This window comes from Mangifera indica, chromosome 18 (assembly GCF_011075055.1).
Source record: "Mangifera indica cultivar Alphonso chromosome 18, CATAS_Mindica_2.1, whole genome shotgun sequence".
NCBI classification, from domain to species: Eukaryota; Viridiplantae; Streptophyta; class Magnoliopsida; order Sapindales; family Anacardiaceae; genus Mangifera; species Mangifera indica.
The window spans coordinates 12,689,828-12,709,688 of NC_058154.1; the positions used below are offsets into that span (position 1 = coordinate 12,689,828).

The following is a 19,861-nucleotide window of genomic DNA, read 5'->3' on the forward strand; positions in this document are numbered from 1 at the left end:
TCAACTTAAATTAAAAAAAAAAAGTTTCAAGATTAATGAGTTAATGTTCAAACTTAACTTAAAAATAATTTAACTTTAAATTTAATCTAAAATTTGGTTTATTCTCATATGAGACAAAGATGCCAGAAAAGGCTATTGACAATATCAGGAGGAGTTGACCGGGAAGGAGAGACACAACGGAAAGAGAGAGACACTGTTGAAGAAATGGAAACTTAACGGAAGTGAAAATATAATTTTTTAAAGTTTAATTATAAAAGAAATTGTTAGTTTTTAAAGTTTAAATTAGAATATGAGATAAATTTTTATTTTTGTAATATCATTGATTAAATAACAATTTTATTTTTAAAATTTATGAATTTTGTTAATTTTAATAATATATTTAGGTTTTTTAAATTTAAAGGATAGAGGTGATTTGACTAAACTTTGGGTGGGAATCAGTTATTTGGCCGTTTCCAAGTAAGTCTTCATCCTTAAAGACACTTCTTCGCAAGTGACATTGAACATGGACCCAGTGGCAGATTCATGGATCCAAAAATGGAGGCGATGCAAAAAGGACAGAAGAACAGCAACAGAGAAAGGGTGGCTCAAAAGTAAAAAGCTTTACTGGTTCAGTCAAAATTGCAGGACCGTCAAGTCACTATCACTTTGTGGGACTTTTTAAGATCCAAATATGGCACCGTGAGTAGATTCTATCCCAATTGTTTGAATAAGAATTGATACTTGGCTTGAAATGAATCTGAGTCTGAGTTTAAAATTTTTACAAGCTACTTGAATTTGAGTCTAGTTAAACTTGAACAAAGATCAATTCAAACTTAAATTAAATCCAAAAAGGCTAGCTTGAACACACGATGAGCTCGCTAAGGAAGAGAAGCACCCAGAAAAAAACATCATCAAAAACCCAAAAAAAAATCAAAAAAGAAAAAAAATTTATGAAAATGATGAAAAGTTGTCAAAAAAGATAGAATTTATCAATGACTTTCTGATAACTCATTCAAACCAAGCCCAACTAGTTTGGCTCAAATCCAACTCTGTTTGGATTATGTAACATACTCATAAGATGCATGAATTCCCAGTTAGAGATCTAGATATTATGAAGAAACGTCAAGAAATTTGCCAAAAAATGGAGTTTGGCATTACAATGAATGCAAGAGAAAGAAAAAGCATCTCTTTCTATTACATGGTTCAACAGGCAAATCTACAACTGATAGCCAACTGTGAAATGGAAATTTACATAAAACAATTACAGATATGCAAGAAGTTTTACAGCAGCGCTGCTTCTTTAGAGCTTGACCTCTACATCAACTCCGGCAGGAAGCTCGAGTTGCATCAAAGAATCAATAGTTTGGGCAGTTGGGTATAAAATATCAATAAGACGTTGGTGTGTTCGGATCTCAAAATGAAATCTAGCATCCTTGTGCACATGAGGGGATTTGAGAACACAGTATATTCGCTTCTTGGTTGGTAACGGCACAGGGCCCATGGTTTTTGCTTTGGTAGTCCTTGCAGCATCCATTATCTTCTTGCACGAATCCTCGATCAGGGGCACCCAGTAGGACCTAAGTTTGATTCTGATATTTTGCTTTGGAGAGATCTGAGAACAAAAGCTTTTGGAAAATGATAAATATTCTCCTTAACCAATTGTAAGCAACAAAAATGGCAGAGTGTTAGGAACCTGGCCAATTGTTCAAGCAAAATAACCAAAAACATAAACAAATCATAAAACAAAGATAATTTTATCGATGAAACGGGGATTTACAATGATAAACTAGTAATTCAAGGAGTCAAAGCTTGCCAATTCTAGCCATTCAAAGCGGCATAAAGCTCCCTAAACAACCTTAGGACTGCTCACAGCCTAAGCTACACAAACCCTATTTTTCTTCTCCTCCCCCTTTTGACAACCCTAACTTCCTTCTAAAATTAGGACAAGTGTCTCCCTAGGTCCTAACACACAGCGAGTAGAGAAAATAGACAAACATTTATGCCAAAGAAAACTCCAGAATCCATTGATTACTCCAAAAAGTTTCCTTTCCATAAGCAATGACTCATGGAAAATTTTATTAATAGCAACAAGGTTGGAAGTCCATTGTTGGCCAGAAACTATGAGTTAAAAACCAACATTTGACAATAGGAGTTGATTATTTCCAAGCTAAGCCTAGTGCCCAATTTGAGCTCATGCATGCTGGTAATGGTATACAATGTCACAGGAATGCTGCCAGTGGTGTGAACAGTATTAGTGGAAGGATGAACGGTATAACCAGATGAACAAACAAACTGATCTCAATCCGAGCTGTCAAATATGGTAGGTGAAATCACATGTAATCCTTATGCAAGTAAAAACTTTAACATACCTAGAAGATCACAAAGAAGAGACATAATCAGAGAGTAAGAGAGAGAGAAGAAAAGCAATTGTCTTATTTTCAAAATAACAGATAATTTTTCACTATTTTCAATTGATTTGGTTCTCTCAAAACATAAAACAAATGTTAGCTTGAAAATACCTTGTCTACATCTGTGCTGATCGAGGTATCGAGTGTCTCAGGAACTTCAACCTATAACACCCCATAATAAAATGCAGCAACATTAAGCTCTGCATTTGATAGTTGATAAAACACATACATAAATCAAGATGAAAAGTTAATTCTGAACTGCAAATTTCACATTGCTTTGGAGTCTAAATTAAAAAGGCCAGCACCATAGAAAAAGGGACATATTAGGCTCCAATCTTACTGCGAATACTCTAGTTTGTTCTTTTGCCACATTTCATAAGCCCAAAATGAAGGCATAATGTTAACCCAATTTATGATGAGCACAATCAAAGTCTTCTTTATTTCAGAGATTTTTCTCAGCAGCCAAACAAAATCTTTCAACCAGATAAATAAAACCTCCGTCCCCACAAATTCAAATACTTACATCAGGCCCATATTTTCTCAGAAACCAAACAAAGCATCAACAAAGTTCTCTTAAAAACAGTTGCACTAACCCCAGCAGCTAATTAGCTCTAATTGAACCAAAAAAGATATCAAAATTTTCCATTTTCCGCACATTTTCCAGCAACCAATTGCTTCTTATTACCCAATTTTCTCAGCAACCAAACAAAGAATTTGGAGAGTAAACTTAAGAACATCCACGCTAACACACCCACAGTTAAACTAGCTTGAACGGAATAAAAAAAAGATATTAAAAGTTTCCATTTTTCCCCTCATTTTCCAGTAACCAATCTTTTCATTCGCATATTTTCTCACCAACCAAACAAATCATTATCATAGTACACTAATCATATCCCAATTGAACCCAAAAAAACCAAAATTTTCCATTATCCCCACATTTTCAAGCAACCAAGCCAAGCATTAACAAAAGCATATCTAAACCAAAAAAAATCCAACAAAGACAAACCTTAGGAGACGAAATTTCAGTTCCATCTAAGGTTTCAGGAGCAGCGAAAATCCTCGTTGAAGAAGAAAGTAAGGGCTGAATGGCAGTACTAAGCTTAAAGGTACTAACTTCACAGGGTAGAGAACAAGAGAAAGAAGACAACTTCGGATTTGAGGAACTGGGTATTGTAAGAGAAGAAAATATTGTTGCGGATATTGAATTCATTGTCATTTTCAATCCAATTCTTCTCTGTTTTCTTCTGAAGAATTTTGAAGAAGCTTCTCTTGCTTGCTCTCTTTCTAAAATTGTAATCTCGAGTGTAAGAACTATCCAATAAATTTATTTATTTTGAAATCATTCATATTAGTTCAATCGATTAATCGATCCGAGTTATAAAGCAATGCTCTAAACTCTAAAAGACTCAAACCCCCACCCACCAGTAGCAACAAAATTAATCATAAATATTAAGTAGCCCTTTGTGCATTTTAAACATTGTGATTAGAGTTGCCTTAACCAAATTAATCATAAATATTAAGTAATTAAGATTCATGCAAAGAGATCATATTCTTCTCTTATTCATTTTCAATGGTCGGACCAAGAGGAGTCAAAGGTGGTCAACTAACTCCTTAAGTTTAAAAAATAATTAATTTAAATATATAAAAAATATTAATATGTTTTGTAAAGTTTTACATATACCTTTCTTTTCTTTTTTTTATAATAAAAAAATTTTACTTGAGTTGAACAGGTTAAACCGATCACACCAAATAAATAAAATATTGCTTTCAGTAACCATTTTATAATCACTATATTAAATAAGTAAAAAATTTAATCTTAAAATATTATAGGAGATGATTTAAATACTTGTTTTCATATTTGGGATCATAGTTATCAGTATCCTATAATATAATATGATATAGGTAAAAAATAATACATATCATAAGGTATATCAAATTAACACAATACAATGAATATATTATATATATCCTTCGATACGATATATATTATAGATATAAATCGATATACTTTTAAAAAATGATAATATAATAAGAGTGTATATAAAAAATCTTAAATTTTCAAAAAAATTTATAATTTTTTTTAAAATGATAACGTATGAATTAAATGTTTTTATTATTTTATATTTTAAAAGTTACATTATATAATATAATAAGATACTTAATACATAATATAAAAAATTAAAATTTTGATATAATATACTATTCAACTACCATGTTCAGAATGACTCTCATTTGCACAGACTACCATGGACACCACTTCTTAGGACGCCAAAGGTTTTATCTTTTTTCAGTTTCTTCAGCTATAAAAGCAGCAGCAGCAGCAGAAACCGTTGTTTTCCTTTTAAATGTTTCTTTAAACTTTTCATCCACATACCTCCATTCTTTCTTCATGATCACCCCCTTAATCTATCTTTTAATCACTCTCTTAATCACCCTTTAATTATCCTTATATACTCTTCATTTTCTTTCTTCTTCTGTATTTACTATGGTTTCCTATGTCGACAATCTTCTCTTCACACCATTGCTTATTATTATTACCATTATTTTTCACCATGCAAGCGCTCCTGTATTTATTACTCTCATTTCTTTCACGCCCTTTCAGCTTCAACACCTGATGTAACTTCTCCTTTTTCCTTCTTCTTTCGGGGCCCTTTCACATTCATGGACTGTTTTTGCTTCACAGAAAGCGCTTTTCTTCTTTCCGGGTTGTTTTTTGTGGCCTTTTTGGCTGGTTTTCAGGTGGGTAATTGTGATGAAGCTGTCAGGTTTATCAGTTGGGATGATATGAGAGTTGATGTTCAAAGAGAAGGGCTGACAATGGAAGAGAATTCTAATCACAGTAGAGTGATTGTGGTGGACAAAAATGGTGGAGGACATTCTGTAACAGTTCAAGGTGCAATAGATATGGTCCCTGAGAACAATTTAGAAAGAGTCAAAATCTGCATTCTTCCAGGGATTTACAGGTATGTTTTTGCAAAGTTTCAGACTTTTTTTTTTTATACATATAACATCTCCGTTGCCATTTAAGCTATCTCTTTGGAGAATGTTTCCGAGTGGTTATTTTCTACCGGCTAAGTGGGTATTCCAGCGGTTACAGCCATCTTCTGGGCTGATAACTGCTCAGACTTTACCCTTTTTTCCCAGAAAGTTTTGTGTCTTTTCATGAAGATTTCATAAAAACTTACGCGGGTGTTTAAGATTTTTTGTGCAGGGAAAAAATTATAGTGCCACAATCTAAACCTTTTATCTCCCTCATTGGGAATGACAGTGAAGTCTCTGAAACTGTAATTACTTGGGGAGATAAAGCATCAGATAGGGACAGTAATGGCAACGAATTAGGCACTTATAACTCAGCTTCAGTGACCATTTTGTCTGATTATTTTTGTGCCACTGGGGTTACATTTGAGGTAATTGAAAATTTGAAAGCATTGCTTAGGTGAGGGATACCCAGCTAAAAAATAAGAATTATATTCAGAATCAATCGGTTCCTATGAATTAAGAATCGGAACTGACTAGAACAGGTTCCTACTTGGAGCTTATCTAGACAACTCTGGTCGGCTTTGATTTTTAAGGGTGTAACTGGAATTGGCTAGTTCTACAAAAATTAGAATCAGAACCAACTCAAGGTAGGTTTTTATCACTTGGGTTACTTTTGAACAAACTGAAAATTTGGAAGCATTGCCTAGATATTAAGGGTGAGCGACTCTAGATACTTTATTGAATAATAAGAATTGAAACCAGAATTGGCCAGAATAGGTTCCCACCTAGAACTTGTATAGTCAGTTCCAACTGATTTTGATTCCTTAGAGATGGAATCGGAACTGAGCTAGTCAGTTCTACCAAAATTAGAACTTAAACCTACTTAAGGTGGGCAAATTTCAGATAGAAACCAGAACCGAAAGTTGCGTGCTCGACGGTTTTAGTTACTACCTGATATTTTGCTCACGCCTAGTTTAGCAACATTTTCTTTTGGGGGTTTGATTGAATTAATGCAAAATTCTGATGGGTGTGTGCTTGACAGAATTCAGTAGTTGCAACTCCAGGAGAAAAAGGGATGCAAGCTGTAGCATTGAGAATTGGTGGTGATAAAGCAATGTTTTATAAAGTTAGAATCCTGGGGACTCAGGACACTCTCTTGGATGACACCGGATCACATTACTTTTACCAATGTCACATTCAAGGCACTGTAGATTTCATTTTTGGCAGGGCAAGATCTCTCTATCAGGTTCTCAATTTTTACTCAAATTTCTTTCCAGGTCCAGCATGTAATGTTTCTTCATAAGATTCCAGGACTTAACGAGGGTTTTGAATCTGAAAAAATTCTGCAGAATTCTATGATTCATTCTGTTGCTAAAAATTCCGGGGCCATTGCAGCCCACCACAGGGATTCACCAAATGAAAACACAGGCTTCTCTTTTGTCAACTGTGTCATCAATGGAACAGGAAAAATCTACCTGGGAAGAGCTTGGGGAAGGTATTCCAGAATAGTGTATTCATATTCATCCCTGGAAGATATTATAGTTCCTTCAGGATGGACTGATTGGAATTTTCCTGACAGGCAAAAGTAAAACAAAACTTTTTCTTTTCTTTCAGCTTTTTATTCTTTGGCTGAACAAATTGTGCAAGATTTAGCTGACATAAACACCAACTTTGTGTCCTCAGGACTGCTGTATTTAGTGAATACCAATGCTGGGGAAAAGGTGCTGATACAAGCCAGAGGGTAACATGGCTGAAATCTTTCAGCTTTGAGGAAGTACAGCCTTATCTGAACATGACATTCATTGATGGAAATCAATGGCTAAGACTATAAAGTCGTCTTCTTCTTCTTCCTCATCAAGCCCCAGAAAATTGTTATTCTTTTAACCATCTCAATTCTTTGTCATCCTTAGAAATTAAAAGATAAAAATAGGAATAGAAAGTTTGGATAGTTCTTGATGTCAATAGTCGATATGTTACTAGAGTTTAAAAACAAGAAGCAATCAGTATTATGGAGGTGTGTTTAAACTGTACTCACTGCCAATATAATCAAATGCAAAATACTTGTTTTCTTTGAACTTTGATTCTGTTCTGAGCTGGGCATTGATGTGTAACCACCCACATCAACTCATATATGAGCACATAATAAAGGTAACTTTGAGCCGAACCCAAACAAGGACTAACTTAAGTTCAAGCTTGATTTAGCTAATAAATGATAACATTGAAGAAAGAGAAGAAAAATCATAGATAAGAAAAAGAAAAATATCACCATTGAAACAAGAACCCTGTTAAGGTGTCAATCTCAAACTAAACTCAAACTTGATGAGCTGATATTTTTCAATTCAAACTCACCTCGTTTGAGATAAGCCCGAGCCAGATCACCTTGTGCAATAGTGAAATTATTTGCTCTCTAAAAACTGCCCATCCTTATACTAATTGTTACCAAATAGTGATTATTTTGGTATGCATATTTTAGTTTAAAAGAAATATGCATTTTTCAATACATTAAAATAATAAATTTTTGTCATACATTGACACATTTATTTATTAAAAGACTTTAAAAAAAATATTTTTCTACTTTAAAATGATAATTTTTTGTCAGATACAAGAAACCAAATACTTCACTACAGAATGAAAGAACATGATCTGAGTAGCGTTTAAACTAGTAGGACTGCATTAAAATTATACTTGTTCACAAGAAATACAGAGACAGTTATAGTAATTCTGTCATTATGAAATACAAATTTGCAGTTACAAGGAACCTTCAAGAAGCAGTAATGGGAGTCAACAAGACACAGATTTGACTCCATTAAAAGGCTTCTTACCCAAGGAATCTAATGCCAGATTCAATTTTTCTAAATCAATCAGGCTAATACAGATTGCTGAAATTCTACGCTCATTACTGTACAAACTACTAAGGCCACTAAGTCAAACGCAAAACATGACTTTCCACATTGCCAGAGCCCACTATTTACAAACATCCTTCCTCACCACCAAGCTATAAACCCCATCAAATTAGACAGCAAATAATATAACTTAACCATTCTTATTCAAGGAATTTCTACCTTCTGTATTACATTTCATGCTGGGACATCGACAAGTTCTGTAATTTTGCAATTACGCTCAGAGGTCTCAAAATCGTCTGCATCTGACCTACTTCCACTGTCATCACTATCTTCCTCCGTCTCATTGTGATCCTTTTCATCGTTACATCGGACACTGTGTAATTCATCACCACCTTCCCCTTTAACTTGTTCTTGTGATGCAGGCTTCTCCTCGTTGAAAGGATCCATGTCTTGAAGGTTATCACAAGTGGCTAAAGTGCCTAACTTTGGTTTTTCCTCTTCAGAAATGTCGAGTTTAGTACTATTAGGAACATCAGTATACAACACATCCAAACCATCAGGCTTGACATCCTTGGCAACAGTTGAAGACAAGGAATTTTTATTCTCTGGGTTAATAACAGCAGATATCGCTGAGAGTACGTCAGGTTTTGCCCCAATATCAACCCACTGGTTCCCCACCCAATCTTTGGAAATTCTGATATCCTTTTTGTGCATGTTCAAGAAGAAGCTCTCCCCTAATACACCATGACAATTATGTTTCATAATCAAAATAAGAGGAACAATAAAACTAGGTGTACTTATTTTTTGTACATAATTTATATACATAGATGATGTGTTATCATGTGATTGGATGTTTCTTTATCATATGATGACATATGTTTATAAATCACCTAATTACATCATGACACATCATTGTGTACATGAATTGTGTACCAAAAATAGGTACACGTAACATTGCTCATAAGAGGAAAGTAAAAACATTAGTAACAACAGTACATAACATCATATACTTTGAAAATAAACATACAAGTAATATACACATACCAGGAAGATAAACTTGAAGATAGTCATCGCTACCACTGTCAAATCCAGTTACAACCCCTTCCCACCAGCCATCACTCCACCACGCATCAACTGCAGCCCCAATATCAAGTGAGAGGGCCGCCAGATCATTAGAAGGAGATGGTCGGATTGTTGGGCGGTCAGAGCACCTCATACCAAGTTTATCAGGCAAAGCTACTTTATACACTGGGACCCACTCCTACACAAAGGAAAATAAATCAAGCTACTAGTATAACTCTATCATAGAGTTCACTAAGATAAGAAAATATTGTAGACACTGCTCTCAAAGTAACGAAGCATACCTCAAGATTGCCATATCCATCGTCATCTAGTAGATCATCATATTGGACTTTAATATGCTTCCGGGATACCTGCAAAACTACACACCTGAACCAGCAACCTCGAATGCTACTGTCTTGGCACAGCAACTCTATCTTTTCATCAACCTTATACACTGGACTAGACCAAGGCTGACACTCAATCTGCTTTAGGGAAACCAACCTTAGGCCCGACAAACCATATTTCAAGTTCTTGCATGATGGCTCATACCTCATCATATTGTAACCCCTACCAGATCCAACTCCCAAATTATCTGCTATTTGACTCCCCCTACCCCGGCTTGTCCTCTTGGTTCCGAGCTTTACATTCTCACCAGGAGCCAGTTCACTTTCTTCCATGTCAGTCTCCCAGAAGGGACTTGAGTTCAAGAGAGAGATAAGTGGTTGATCATAATAGCCATGCAATTTACTCAAATTAAAGGGCTTCAATCTGTTGCTTCTAAACTGTCTTGAGCAAAAATGTATTCTGGCTAACAAAGAATTTGGTAATGCAGGCAAGCATTTCTCAAAATGTTCACGAGTTAAGACTGTAGCAGGACCATCAACACATTCTGCACTAATGACCTGTGCATGGGCGGTGATGAAAATTTCTTTTGGGTGAGGATTACGTAGAGACACGGCACCTTTGACTTCCTGACAGTGGTGAAACCATCTCACTTTGACCTTTTTCTGCCCCTTTTTGTCTTCATACATATCTTCTAGATATGCAACATAGTGATTTTCTCCGTTAGCCATGACAAAGACAAAGGATTGAATCTGAATATCAGAAAAAAAGACAAAAATATGTGAGTAAAAGTAAAAAATAAAACAGTACAAAAGTTTTTAGATGCCTTAATGCTTGAAAGGCCAGCAAGATTTACACCATCAGGTAAACATAAGTCAGCTCTTGATGAGAACTCATCAATACAAAATCAATTAATTGAGACTTTAAGGCTCACAAATAAACTCATCTTTTGCTGATGAGGCATAAACTAAATATTATTTTTCTAAAACAGGTACTAAGTTAGTCAAATACGTTCTAGTAAACGTATCACTTATTTGTGACTCAGCAATCACATTTCCATTCTTGAGATGTATATTCAAAATATGACTCTTACATAGTTTAGGTTCCTTTGCAAAACACCCATCAGCCCTCTTCTGCCGTCATCACTTTTTTGCAACATGGTAGAGGCCCATTATCTCAAGGTTCCAGATAATGATGCATTAAAATTATCATCTTAATTCTACTCACTCTACAAAGTTGTATCCAATATGTTACATAAGAGGTTTTGTATACAAGAGAGATTTTAATGAAGTAGACTTGGGACATTCACCTTTTGTATTGAAAGTTTAATGCACCTTTCTGTTTCCTTTTATTTAGTTTGCAGGTGCTTACCGCTATTGTAGTGCCATTCCTGCAGAAAGTGGGGTAATGTTTGAGCTGTTTGCCACATGTCCATGCATTGCCTGACCACACAATATCTGAATTTCGTCCATTCACATTCCTTAACCGACCCTGCAAAGGAGATCAGCTGACTGTGAAAAGCTTTAATTATCAATGATTCAAAGAACATCAAAGGCATATACGGTCTCATTAGGTACTTGAATCTTTAAAGAACTGACCCCATTCTTAGGATACTCAGGAGAGCCTGACGCTTGTGCTGATTCATGTTTTGGCGATTCTGTCACAGAAAATCGTTCTAAATGTATTATTTTTTGCAAGAAATATTCTGCTTATCAATTCATAATCAGGGTATTCTACGTTAAGGTAGAGCTATGATTCTATAATAACATAATATTACAAATTCACTAATCTACAGTGAATGAATTTATATTCATGAGTCCGAAAAGGGCCAGTACATACTAGAGTGATCTCCCTGAAGATGCTGCTTAGATAGCATCGATGTGAGCCAATCCACAACTTCTCTTCGCGACCTCCATTTGTAACCCGTGTGTATCGAATTCTCAGCACCATAAACCCTCACAAACTCCTCAGCCACAACATAGAACATATGCCTAACACTTCTCTCAGTGCCAACAACAGCAAGTGTAGATTCACCATTTGAATCCTTCAAAAAATAGTGAACCACACGGTTCCCACGCTCCTGTGAGACAAACTCCTCTTTCCACTCCACAAAATATTGACTATTTACAGACATTTTGAGACAAATCACCAAGAGCAGATTCAAACAACAACCAGATGCATACTTTAAGCCCTAATTACAAAGCTCAAAATGCCCAAACGGTCCAAAACCCAACTAAAATGGCCAAAAATGCCCAAAGCAAAACCAAAATTCACTCTTTAGCAACAATGATGAACAAACTTAGCTTAGCATATATAATCAAAGAACAAAAGGGCAATTAACAGGTAAACCTATCACTCATAAGCCTCAAAGTCAAACCTTACAGAATTCTGGCAAATAAGAACTGAGAATTAGCAAAAGCTGACCAGAACCCAGGGAAATCCAAATTTTGAAGATCTGAAAGCAGATCAGAGACCAACTCGAGAAAACTCAAGTCCAAGCTTGAACGCCTGGAGAAACACCAAAATATGGCTTTGACTGAGTTAACTAAGAGAAACATTAAGAAACTGAAATGGGCATATCAGTTTTGACCAAAAGACTCAAGCTTGATCACAAGGATTGAATTTTGAGAGGGTTTTGAGACACAACTAGAGTTGGTGAAAGTGGGTATCAAAGGTTCAACAACAAGTTGAACACATGAGAAATTGTGAGTGCTTTGCTTTGAAGCATGAAAACAGAGGTAGAGACGAAGAAAATGAAGTGAACTGATACGAAAGAGAGCAAAAAGAAGACGTTTTGATTAGCAGTTTTAGAGAGTTGCAGAGGGCATTTTGTCCGTTGGGCATGTAAGTGATGATGGAGTTGAGAAGTAATAAAAGGAAAAACAGGAATTTGATTTGTAATAATTAAATATAATTATTCTTTTACAAATATTATAGTTCTTGGGTTCTTGGTATTCCATTCAAAAAACATCAAATTCGGGTTACCTAGTCTGAATCAAGTTGGTTGAAATCCAATTTATTGTCCAAAAAGTCGTCAAAGAAATTTGATGACTTCTCAACTTCTTCAAAAAATTTCACCACTGTTTTAAAAATCTGATTGGATTGATTGATTCAATTGATTGAGTTATTGATCGATTTCAACTTCAATTTCAATCTGGTTAATATTAAAAAATAATTTTTTTATTCATTTGATCAAAATTAGTATATCAAATAAATTGATCAAAAGTAATAGCACTGAGTTTAACTAAAATTTAGATTATTTTTAGAAAATTTTATTATTTTTGAATAATTTGATTAATTTGTATTAGATTTGATGAATTTTTAAAGGTTTGTAAAAGAAAAAACATAAGTTCAAAAATAAAAATGAAAAAAAAGAAAAAATCTCACATCTGTTAAAATATTTTCTATACACAATAACTTTTTTCACCTAATTGCTTAATTAAAATCATGTGAATAATTATCACTTTTTATAAAAGATATAGTATAATCACTGTAAATATGAATGTTTTGATTGATTTTGTTTTTTATAAATTTTTAAATAAAATTTATTTATTATAATTTGATAATAAGTTAAACTGACTAATTCTCAATCGAACGTAAACCAATAAACTAATCAATTCGATCAATAGTCTAATTTCAAAAACATTAAATCTTTTTTTCAAGATTTTTCTTATTTTTTAAGTTTTTTCTTTATCTTCTATAATTTTTTTTTCTTTAACATTATTTGATATTCCTCTCACTGAACGGGTTCAAATTGGACTTTTTAAATTTAAGGGTACCTCTTCGTACTTCATGCTTTAACTCGATTTCAATATGTTCATGTCAATTGTTAATTAATAATTTTAGTATTTCTCTTTAATGAATATTAATACCCAACCTTTACCAACAAATACTGTGGGCTCCTTGTTGAGCCCATGAATTATTCTCATAACAGTGGGCTTTGGGCCCATTGAGTCACTACCCACCGATTTCATTGTGACAATCTAGTTTTTATTTGAATAATATTTATTAATTCATGAATCATAAATTTTAATTCCAATGTTCTTAAGAAATAAGTTTAATTATAGTGTCAACTAATAATAACTTTTACTTTATAAGTATCTTTTCTACCATTATTATTTCTTAACAACATGTTCTTCCTAGCTTAGACGCATTCAAATTGATTTGAATATTCGAATTAGAATTGATTCAAATCAAATCAAAAATTAAATTATTTTTAACAAAATACAAACATGAATTCATTGATCTCAAATTGGATTTTTCTTTGAACTCACCTAGATCAATGCTAAAATGTGACCTTCTATCAACTTTTCTAGCCAAATAATGTCCCACAAAAGCTCGCTCAAGTACATTGTCAAGATTATATTTGCACCAAACTTCTTTAAGTTTAGCTTAGTTTAAACAAACTTGAAATAAATTTGGGTAAAATAAATTTAAGTTCAAACTTAAGTCTAAGAGTTAAATAATTTTAAATTTAAGCTTGAAGGATATTCGATTCATAAAATTCATGAGCTTAAAAAATTTTAATACGAATAGAATAAAATAATATTGTTTTGACTAATATGTATTAAAACCGTATCATTTTAGTTTTTTTTATGTGACTACAATATCAAACTAACTCAAAACTCAGTCTAGCACAATATTGTAATTGAATTAAAACTCAACTCTTTTCTAATAAGACAAAGGCCAAAAGGATCATTTCCCACCCAAAGTTTAGTGAAAGGACAGATTCCCATTTGTTAATTTTTAAAAACCCAAATACTCACCTATTAGTTAAAACTCACTGTTGAAATTAAGGGTAAAATGGTTATTTTGCCCCCCAAGTTTAAAAACTAACATTTTCTCCCACCCAAGGTTTGAAAATTTGCCATTCCCCCCTAAGGTTTGGAATTTTTTTTTGGTTTCTTCCGACGGCCAAAGAAGAAGGTTGATGGATCTCAACCACGAGCAAAAACATTTCCTCGATGTCGTCATCGCGCTATTCGTCTCTCCAGTGTCTCTTTCATCGCACGATTTGTCTCCCCAACATCTCTTTTGTAGAGCGATTCATCTTCCCTATGTTTGGAGGGAGAGGGAGTGTCAGTGAGGGAGAGAGTGCTAGGAGGAAGAGATTGATAGAGACGGAAATGGCGACAAAGAAGCTCGTCGAAAAAAAACTAGAAAAAAATTCCACGCCCTAGGGGGGAATGGTGAATTTGCAAACCTTGGGTGGGGGGAGAAATGTTAGTTTTTAAACCTAGAGGGGGTAAAATGTGAAAATTTTTTAGTTTTTTAATATTTTTAGCTAAATGACCATTTTACCCTTAATTTCAATACTAAATTTGAATTGATAAATAGGTATTTAGATTTTTGAAAGTTAACAGGTAAAAAATCTTTTTACTAAACCTTGGGTGGGACATAGTCCTTTGGCCTAAGCCAAACTTAAACTAATTTGAGGCAGCTCTTGGCTGCTCCAATCCTAAACAACTTATCCATGACCCAAATTTTATCATGTTTAAATAATTAATTAATTAAAAAAATATATCTTAGATTGGTCAAGTTCAGTACCAAAGTGGAGCACTTTGTGAGTTGTTGACGGCTCAAAGTTTAAAAGTTATTGAAAAGATTGATCATTTGATCTTTCCGGAGACGATAAAAGCAGAGGAACAGAAGTAGCCGATAAACTTCATCTGGGTTGTGTTTGTTTGTTGATATAAACAAGTAAATTCAGTCCAAGTCTGATGCTTTAGAGTGTAACAATGGCGGGAATAGCAATAGTGTTAGCTCTATGGAGGAAAAATCCAGGCTTTTGTACACCTCAGACCGATCACTCTTCTGGATTCCTCTCAGCCGCCTCTGCTGCCTCCGCACCTTTTGCCTTCCGCTTCTTGTTTGGGTATCTCTTGCCCACATGATATTCATTTATAAAAAAGGTTATATGTGTAAGTGTACTTGTATCTCCCTGTGTATGCCATAGTGGCAGGTTTATATTGAGGTGAAATTAGCTTATGGCTGTTTTGGGTTGGTTTGATTCGATTTGATCTAGTTTTTTAAGTGATGGTGTATTGGTTAGCTTGAGATTAAGTGAATCTAATTATTTGTTTAACTATAATACATGAGTTCTTTTATGTGTTTGTCTATGATGGTGGACAAGTGTATATTCAGGTGAATTTTGGTCAATCTTGGTTGTTTAGTGTTGGTTTGATGTGGGTCAAGTGATGGGGTTTTGTCATATGTGAGCCTAAGTGAGTGTGACTGCTGGTTTCATAGATTTAGGTTATCTTGATTGTCATATAGTGTTCTTAAACATTTTGATGGTAGATATCAACTGGGTCTTCTATGGAATTTAACGAGCCACAGTTTTCTTGTTGAGGTGTAGCTTGGTATACTTCGTTTCGATCACCAAGAATCTTTTTTTCTCAAGATTAAACACGAATCATTTTTTCTTTCTCTTCTTTGATTAGAAGTGGCCTGACTCTTTTGGTTTTTCCTTCTTCGCATTCCGTCCCTGGGTAGCAGTAATGATTTTATAGTTTATTTGTTAATTGATTTCCCCTGGGTGTTTTCCGGAAGCCAAGAAATGAATAAGAGAGGAGAGGGAAAAAAAAAGGAATATGGGGGCGGAGAAATAAAAATATATGGTATTTGGGACGAAAGAATGTATGCAGATCAACATTCATGTTAAAAGTTGTGAGTAGTAGCAGGCATAGTTTGGTATTAGGAATTAGTTGTTTGGTTGTTTGATGTCAAATTTCGGCTACCATTGTCTTGTTTAAGGTTACATTGCAAATTGGTGTTGTGTTATTTTAGCATGCAATTGAGTGATCTTTGTAGTTCCATTGTTGTAGCTTTTAGAAACAACAGAAATTAAGAGAAAGGATTTAAGAGTTTGTTTCGTTTTCTGTAGTTTCTTACTTAAACAAGAGAAGCATGATGTCCGAGATGTTACACATGCATAATTTAAGTTGTTGAAACAAATAAGAGATTCAGGAGGGAGTAGGTTTTCGGTGCTGTTGACAATTTCAAAATTTTCATCCAATGAATCACATGGCCAAATTTCAGCATAAAATAAACTTTTTTTTTTTGCTAGTCTTTTTATGTCATTATTTCAAATCAGCTATTAGTTTTTTTTTCTTGGTTGATTAATGGTACATTTGCAGATTCAATTTTTCTCTAGCATTTCTTGTTCACGTATGTTTATGCTTCCTACTTTTGCTACAGTTCTCCCAAGATTCCAGTAGCTTAGTGTGATGCTGGTGCTGCAATAACTGACAAATACATTTCTAATTTACGAAAAGTACCTGGAAATATTTTTCGGCCTGATGCTATTAAATATACTACCAAAGAGTACGATATCCAGTTAAAACCTCTTTTCTCTGCTTTTGAGTTGAGGGCATTTGCTATGACCTCCGTGAGGTCATTTTTAATGTATGACTTCCGTAAGGTCATTTTTAATGTACTATTTGCCACTTCTGGAGCCCAATTTAAACACAGAAGTGGATGATGACAACTTCCTGCAGGAATCTCAAGAAGAACATGTGGATCTGGTTGTTCCCTTTAAAAAATCGTTGAAGCAAATTGTCCGTGAGATGAGTGTGGGATATAATGAGATGCTTTGAGCAGTCACCTTATATGTCTATTGAAACTGCTGAAACTTTTGTTCTTTTAGAAGTTGATAATGTTTTTAATTTGTGCTAAGATAGTTGACTTTTGCTTTCTGTAAAATCTCAGACAACAGTTGTAACTACTAGACGGATTTTGGAAAGACTTGGCGTCCAGTATGTTTCAGAGCGGACAGTATGGAAACTTCTTAAAGGTACTTTCTTTCTGTCATGTTGTAAACATGTTTTTGCTTGAAACCCTACTGCTATAATAGAAGAGCAGCCACAAGTTACTAGTTTATATGTAAAAGAGCTGGTTATTAATTTTTTACTTTCTGCCAAGCTTTTTCATTTGATAAAGCAGAAACTAATGGGCTTGATCATTGTGTAAAGATGCTCCTAAATCCGCTATGCAGAAGGCTGAAAGAGGACTGCCTACTTTCGTTTACTTTGTCAGAGTTAGCCAAACTACTTTTAGAGGTCAGATTTCTTATGCATATACGTAATACATCTCTATTAATTGCCTTTGGTTGCTTGATCTTTCCAAAGCATGCTTTCCTAATAATCTTTATATGCTAAAAACAGGACACTTTTTAGGAGTTGCAGCGACATGGATTGTCCAAGTCGGCCTTGAAGTTTACCTCTCTGTTTCTTGCATTATGAAATCTGGTGAAGAGAGCAACAAGTTTAAGTCTCAAGAAGCAAAGCTTCTCGGAAAAAGGTTTCTGGTGTTACCATCAGGTGTGGTTTGTAACACCCGGATTCAGGTATGCCAGTGAACTCTACTTCCAAAATTACCCCTAGAGTTGATTTTATAACTGGAGGTTCTGGAAATTAGGGAGTTTATCTAGGTTTTTTGATGAATTTTGCTTGAAGGAAAACTTTAGCTAAAAATTATGGAGATTCTCGGCTAAGGAAGAAGAAAATGAACAATTGGTTGGTTTTATAAGCTTTTTGGACCAATTTACTCTTAACCTTTTTCAAAAATGACTATTTTATCCTTAGACAATTACTAAAAACCCTTAACACCACCATATAATTTCAAGTGTGTCATTCAATTTTCATTCCCACTTTGTCTCTTAAATCTTTCTAAAATGACCATTTTACCCCATTTGAAAATTATTGCTTATTTAGTAGTTTTCTAAAATTCTTTTGTAATTTCTTTAAAAATGTAACACCCGGATTCAGGTATCTCAGTGAACTCTACTTTCAAAATTACCCCTAGTGTTGATTTTATAACTTGTTATTTAAAGAAATTATAAAAAAATTATAGAAAACTACTAAATGAGCAATAATTTTCAAAGGGGGTAAAATGATTATTTTAGAAGGATTTAAGAGACAAAATGGGAATGAAAATTGAATGGTACACTTGAAATTATATGGTGGTGCTAAGGGTTTTTTGTAATTGGCTAAGGATAAAATAGTTATTTTTGAAAAAGTTTAAAGAGTAAATTGGTCCAAAAAGCTTATAAAACTAACCAACTATTCATTTTTTTCTTCCTTAGCCGAGAATCTCCATAATTTTTAGCTAAAGTTTTCTTTCAAGCAAAATTCATCAAAAAACCTAGATAAACTACCTAATTTCCAGAGCCTCCAGTTATAAAATCAACTCTAGGGGTAATTTTGGAAGTAGAGTTCACTGGCATACCTGAATCCGGGTGTTACATGGTTCCTCTCTAGTTATTGCTTCCATCGGAGCAGGGATCGGTGTGACCATCATTCGCCCTTCAGTCGGTCAGTGGATAGGTAAGAAGATCAACTGCCCTTACTTTTAGTTATTATTGTTAACAAAATAAACCTCTATAAACATCATCCGAACCCCCACAGAATTAGAGATGTGTTACTATTTGTACTTACTATTTTCTGCAGGCTGTGCTGTCGGTGATTTGGCTGGACCAATTATTGTGACATTTTGCCTTGACAAAGCTCTTCATTTGTACCTTTAACAAGGTAAGTTGATGGAAATTTCTTCCCCCTGATTCTGTTGTACTCAAGCAGCTCAAACTCGATAGCTCGCTCAAGATGTATTTGAGGCCTTATTAAATGATATTACCTATCTATCTGGTGTTCGGTATGATCAGGTTCTGATGTAGAAGCAGTGCTTCTAAAAGCCAGTCATCAAAAGCTTCCCAATTCTGAGGTCACTATCATTTTCTCTGATCATTGATGAACTTCAAAATAATATACCTTCTTCTCCCTTTTGAGTCAGGTTGCATAATTTATGAACATATATTTGTCTCATGAATAAACTTAGACAAACAAACATTTCTTTCTAACCTATGCATATAATTCGATATGACAGTATATGTGATTGGGAGATATGATTGTTTACTTTCTCGCTTATTTCAAAATTTCCCAACCACATATCACGCTAGTTTGTTTGTATAAGTTAGTGAGAAATATTTGTACACTTAGTATTACTCTTTGCCTCGCACTCTATTGTGTCTGTCAATTAGCTTTATGGTGTCACAGCTTCATGCCACGGTGCCACGTCTTGCTTGTCATATAACCGTGCACTAAAGGGTCTTGCTTGTCATATAACCGTGCGCTAAAGGATCTGGTTGTGCTGATACGAATCTTTTTGATCATCTCCCTTTGGCATGAAGTTTACCATGAACAAGCTAGTTGAATGCCATATAAGTTGAATGCCTGAGATATTGACACTCAA

General features: G+C 34.4%; 4 protein-coding genes across 6 annotated transcripts; 2 read left to right on the forward strand and 2 right to left on the reverse strand.

Moving 5' to 3' along the window:
• Positions 1-1,058: 1,058 nt before the first annotated feature.
• Positions 1,059-3,825, reverse strand: LOC123201524 (30S ribosomal protein S10, chloroplastic-like). Its single transcript, XM_044617073.1, has 3 exons — positions 3,394-3,825; positions 2,499-2,549; positions 1,059-1,591 (listed from the first exon to the last, which is right to left on the reverse strand). Exons 1-3 carry the CDS (start codon positions 3,601-3,603, stop codon positions 1,280-1,282), a joined length of 573 nt encoding a protein of 190 aa, XP_044473008.1. The 5' UTR covers positions 3,604-3,825; the 3' UTR covers positions 1,059-1,279.
• Positions 3,826-4,884: 1,059 nt separating this feature from the next.
• Positions 4,885-7,344, forward strand: LOC123201257 (pectinesterase QRT1). The gene is made up of 5 exons (XM_044616673.1): positions 4,885-5,350; positions 5,599-5,794; positions 6,409-6,612; positions 6,716-6,951; positions 7,050-7,344. Exons 1-5 carry the CDS (start codon positions 5,049-5,051, stop codon positions 7,195-7,197), a joined length of 1,086 nt encoding a protein of 361 aa, XP_044472608.1. The 5' UTR covers positions 4,885-5,048; the 3' UTR covers positions 7,198-7,344.
• Positions 7,345-8,014: 670 nt separating this feature from the next.
• LOC123202161 lies at positions 8,015-12,511 on the reverse strand. Of its 2 annotated transcripts, none has more exons than XM_044617950.1 (6): positions 11,453-12,511; positions 11,212-11,288; positions 10,985-11,104; positions 9,574-10,365; positions 9,254-9,470; positions 8,015-8,943 (listed from the first exon to the last, which is right to left on the reverse strand). In XM_044617950.1, exons 1-6 carry the CDS (start codon positions 11,745-11,747, stop codon positions 8,444-8,446), a joined length of 2,001 nt encoding a protein of 666 aa, XP_044473885.1. In that variant the 5' UTR covers positions 11,748-12,511; the 3' UTR covers positions 8,015-8,443. The 2 variants fall into 2 exon arrangements, with proteins under 2 accessions (XP_044473885.1, XP_044473886.1); XM_044617951.1 differs by having other exon boundaries at positions 11,212-11,270; positions 11,453-12,510.
• Positions 12,512-15,084: 2,573 nt separating this feature from the next.
• On the forward strand, positions 15,085-19,627 carry LOC123201985. 2 transcript variants are annotated; one of them, XM_044617673.1, is made up of 7 exons: positions 15,086-15,488; positions 17,324-17,408; positions 17,587-17,673; positions 17,779-17,921; positions 18,852-18,939; positions 19,063-19,143; positions 19,275-19,627. In XM_044617673.1, exons 1-6 carry the CDS (start codon positions 15,381-15,383, stop codon positions 19,137-19,139), a joined length of 588 nt encoding a protein of 195 aa, XP_044473608.1. In that variant the 5' UTR covers positions 15,086-15,380; the 3' UTR covers positions 19,140-19,143; positions 19,275-19,627. The 2 variants fall into 2 exon arrangements, with proteins under 2 accessions (XP_044473610.1, XP_044473608.1); XM_044617675.1 differs by having other exon boundaries at positions 15,085-15,488; positions 17,779-17,934; positions 19,063-19,469.
• Positions 19,628-19,861: the final 234 nt, after the last annotated feature.

Bases quoted from the DNA above. Each gene is read 5' to 3' on its own strand.
- LOC123201985 (XM_044617673.1), top strand. From the start codon at position 15,381: ATGGAGGAAAAATCCAGGCTTTTGTACACCTCAGACCGATCACTCTTC. The intron at 17,409-17,586 runs GTACTTTCTTTC...CATTGTGTAAAG, and splicing joins AGTATGGAAACTTCTTAAAG to ATGCTCCTAAATCCGCTATG. The intron at 17,674-17,778 runs GTCAGATTTCTT...TGCTAAAAACAG, and splicing joins TAGCCAAACTACTTTTAGAG to GACACTTTTTAGGAGTTGCA.
- LOC123202161 (XM_044617950.1), bottom strand. From the start codon at position 11,747: ATGTCTGTAAATAGTCAATATTTTGTGGAGTGGAAAGAGGAGTTTGTC. The intron at 9,471-9,573 runs GTATGCTTCGTT...TCCTTTGTGTAG, and splicing joins ATGGATATGGCAATCTTGAG to GAGTGGGTCCCAGTGTATAA. The intron at 8,944-9,253 runs GTATGTGTATAT...ATGGTGTATTAG, and splicing joins TCTTCAAGTTTATCTTCCTG to GGGAGAGCTTCTTCTTGAAC.
- LOC123201524 (XM_044617073.1), bottom strand. From the start codon at position 3,603: ATGACAATGAATTCAATATCCGCAACAATATTTTCTTCTCTTACAATA. The intron at 2,550-3,393 runs GTTTGTCTTTGT...GGGGTGTTATAG, and splicing joins CTGAAATTTCGTCTCCTAAG to GTTGAAGTTCCTGAGACACT. The intron at 1,592-2,498 runs GTATTTTCAAGC...TTTTGTTCTCAG, and splicing joins TCAGCACAGATGTAGACAAG to ATCTCTCCAAAGCAAAATAT.
- LOC123201257 (XM_044616673.1), top strand. From the start codon at position 5,049: ATGGACTGTTTTTGCTTCACAGAAAGCGCTTTTCTTCTTTCCGGGTTG. The intron at 5,351-5,598 runs GTATGTTTTTGC...TTTTTTGTGCAG, and splicing joins ATTCTTCCAGGGATTTACAG to GGAAAAAATTATAGTGCCAC. The intron at 5,795-6,408 runs GTAATTGAAAAT...TGTGCTTGACAG, and splicing joins CCACTGGGGTTACATTTGAG to AATTCAGTAGTTGCAACTCC.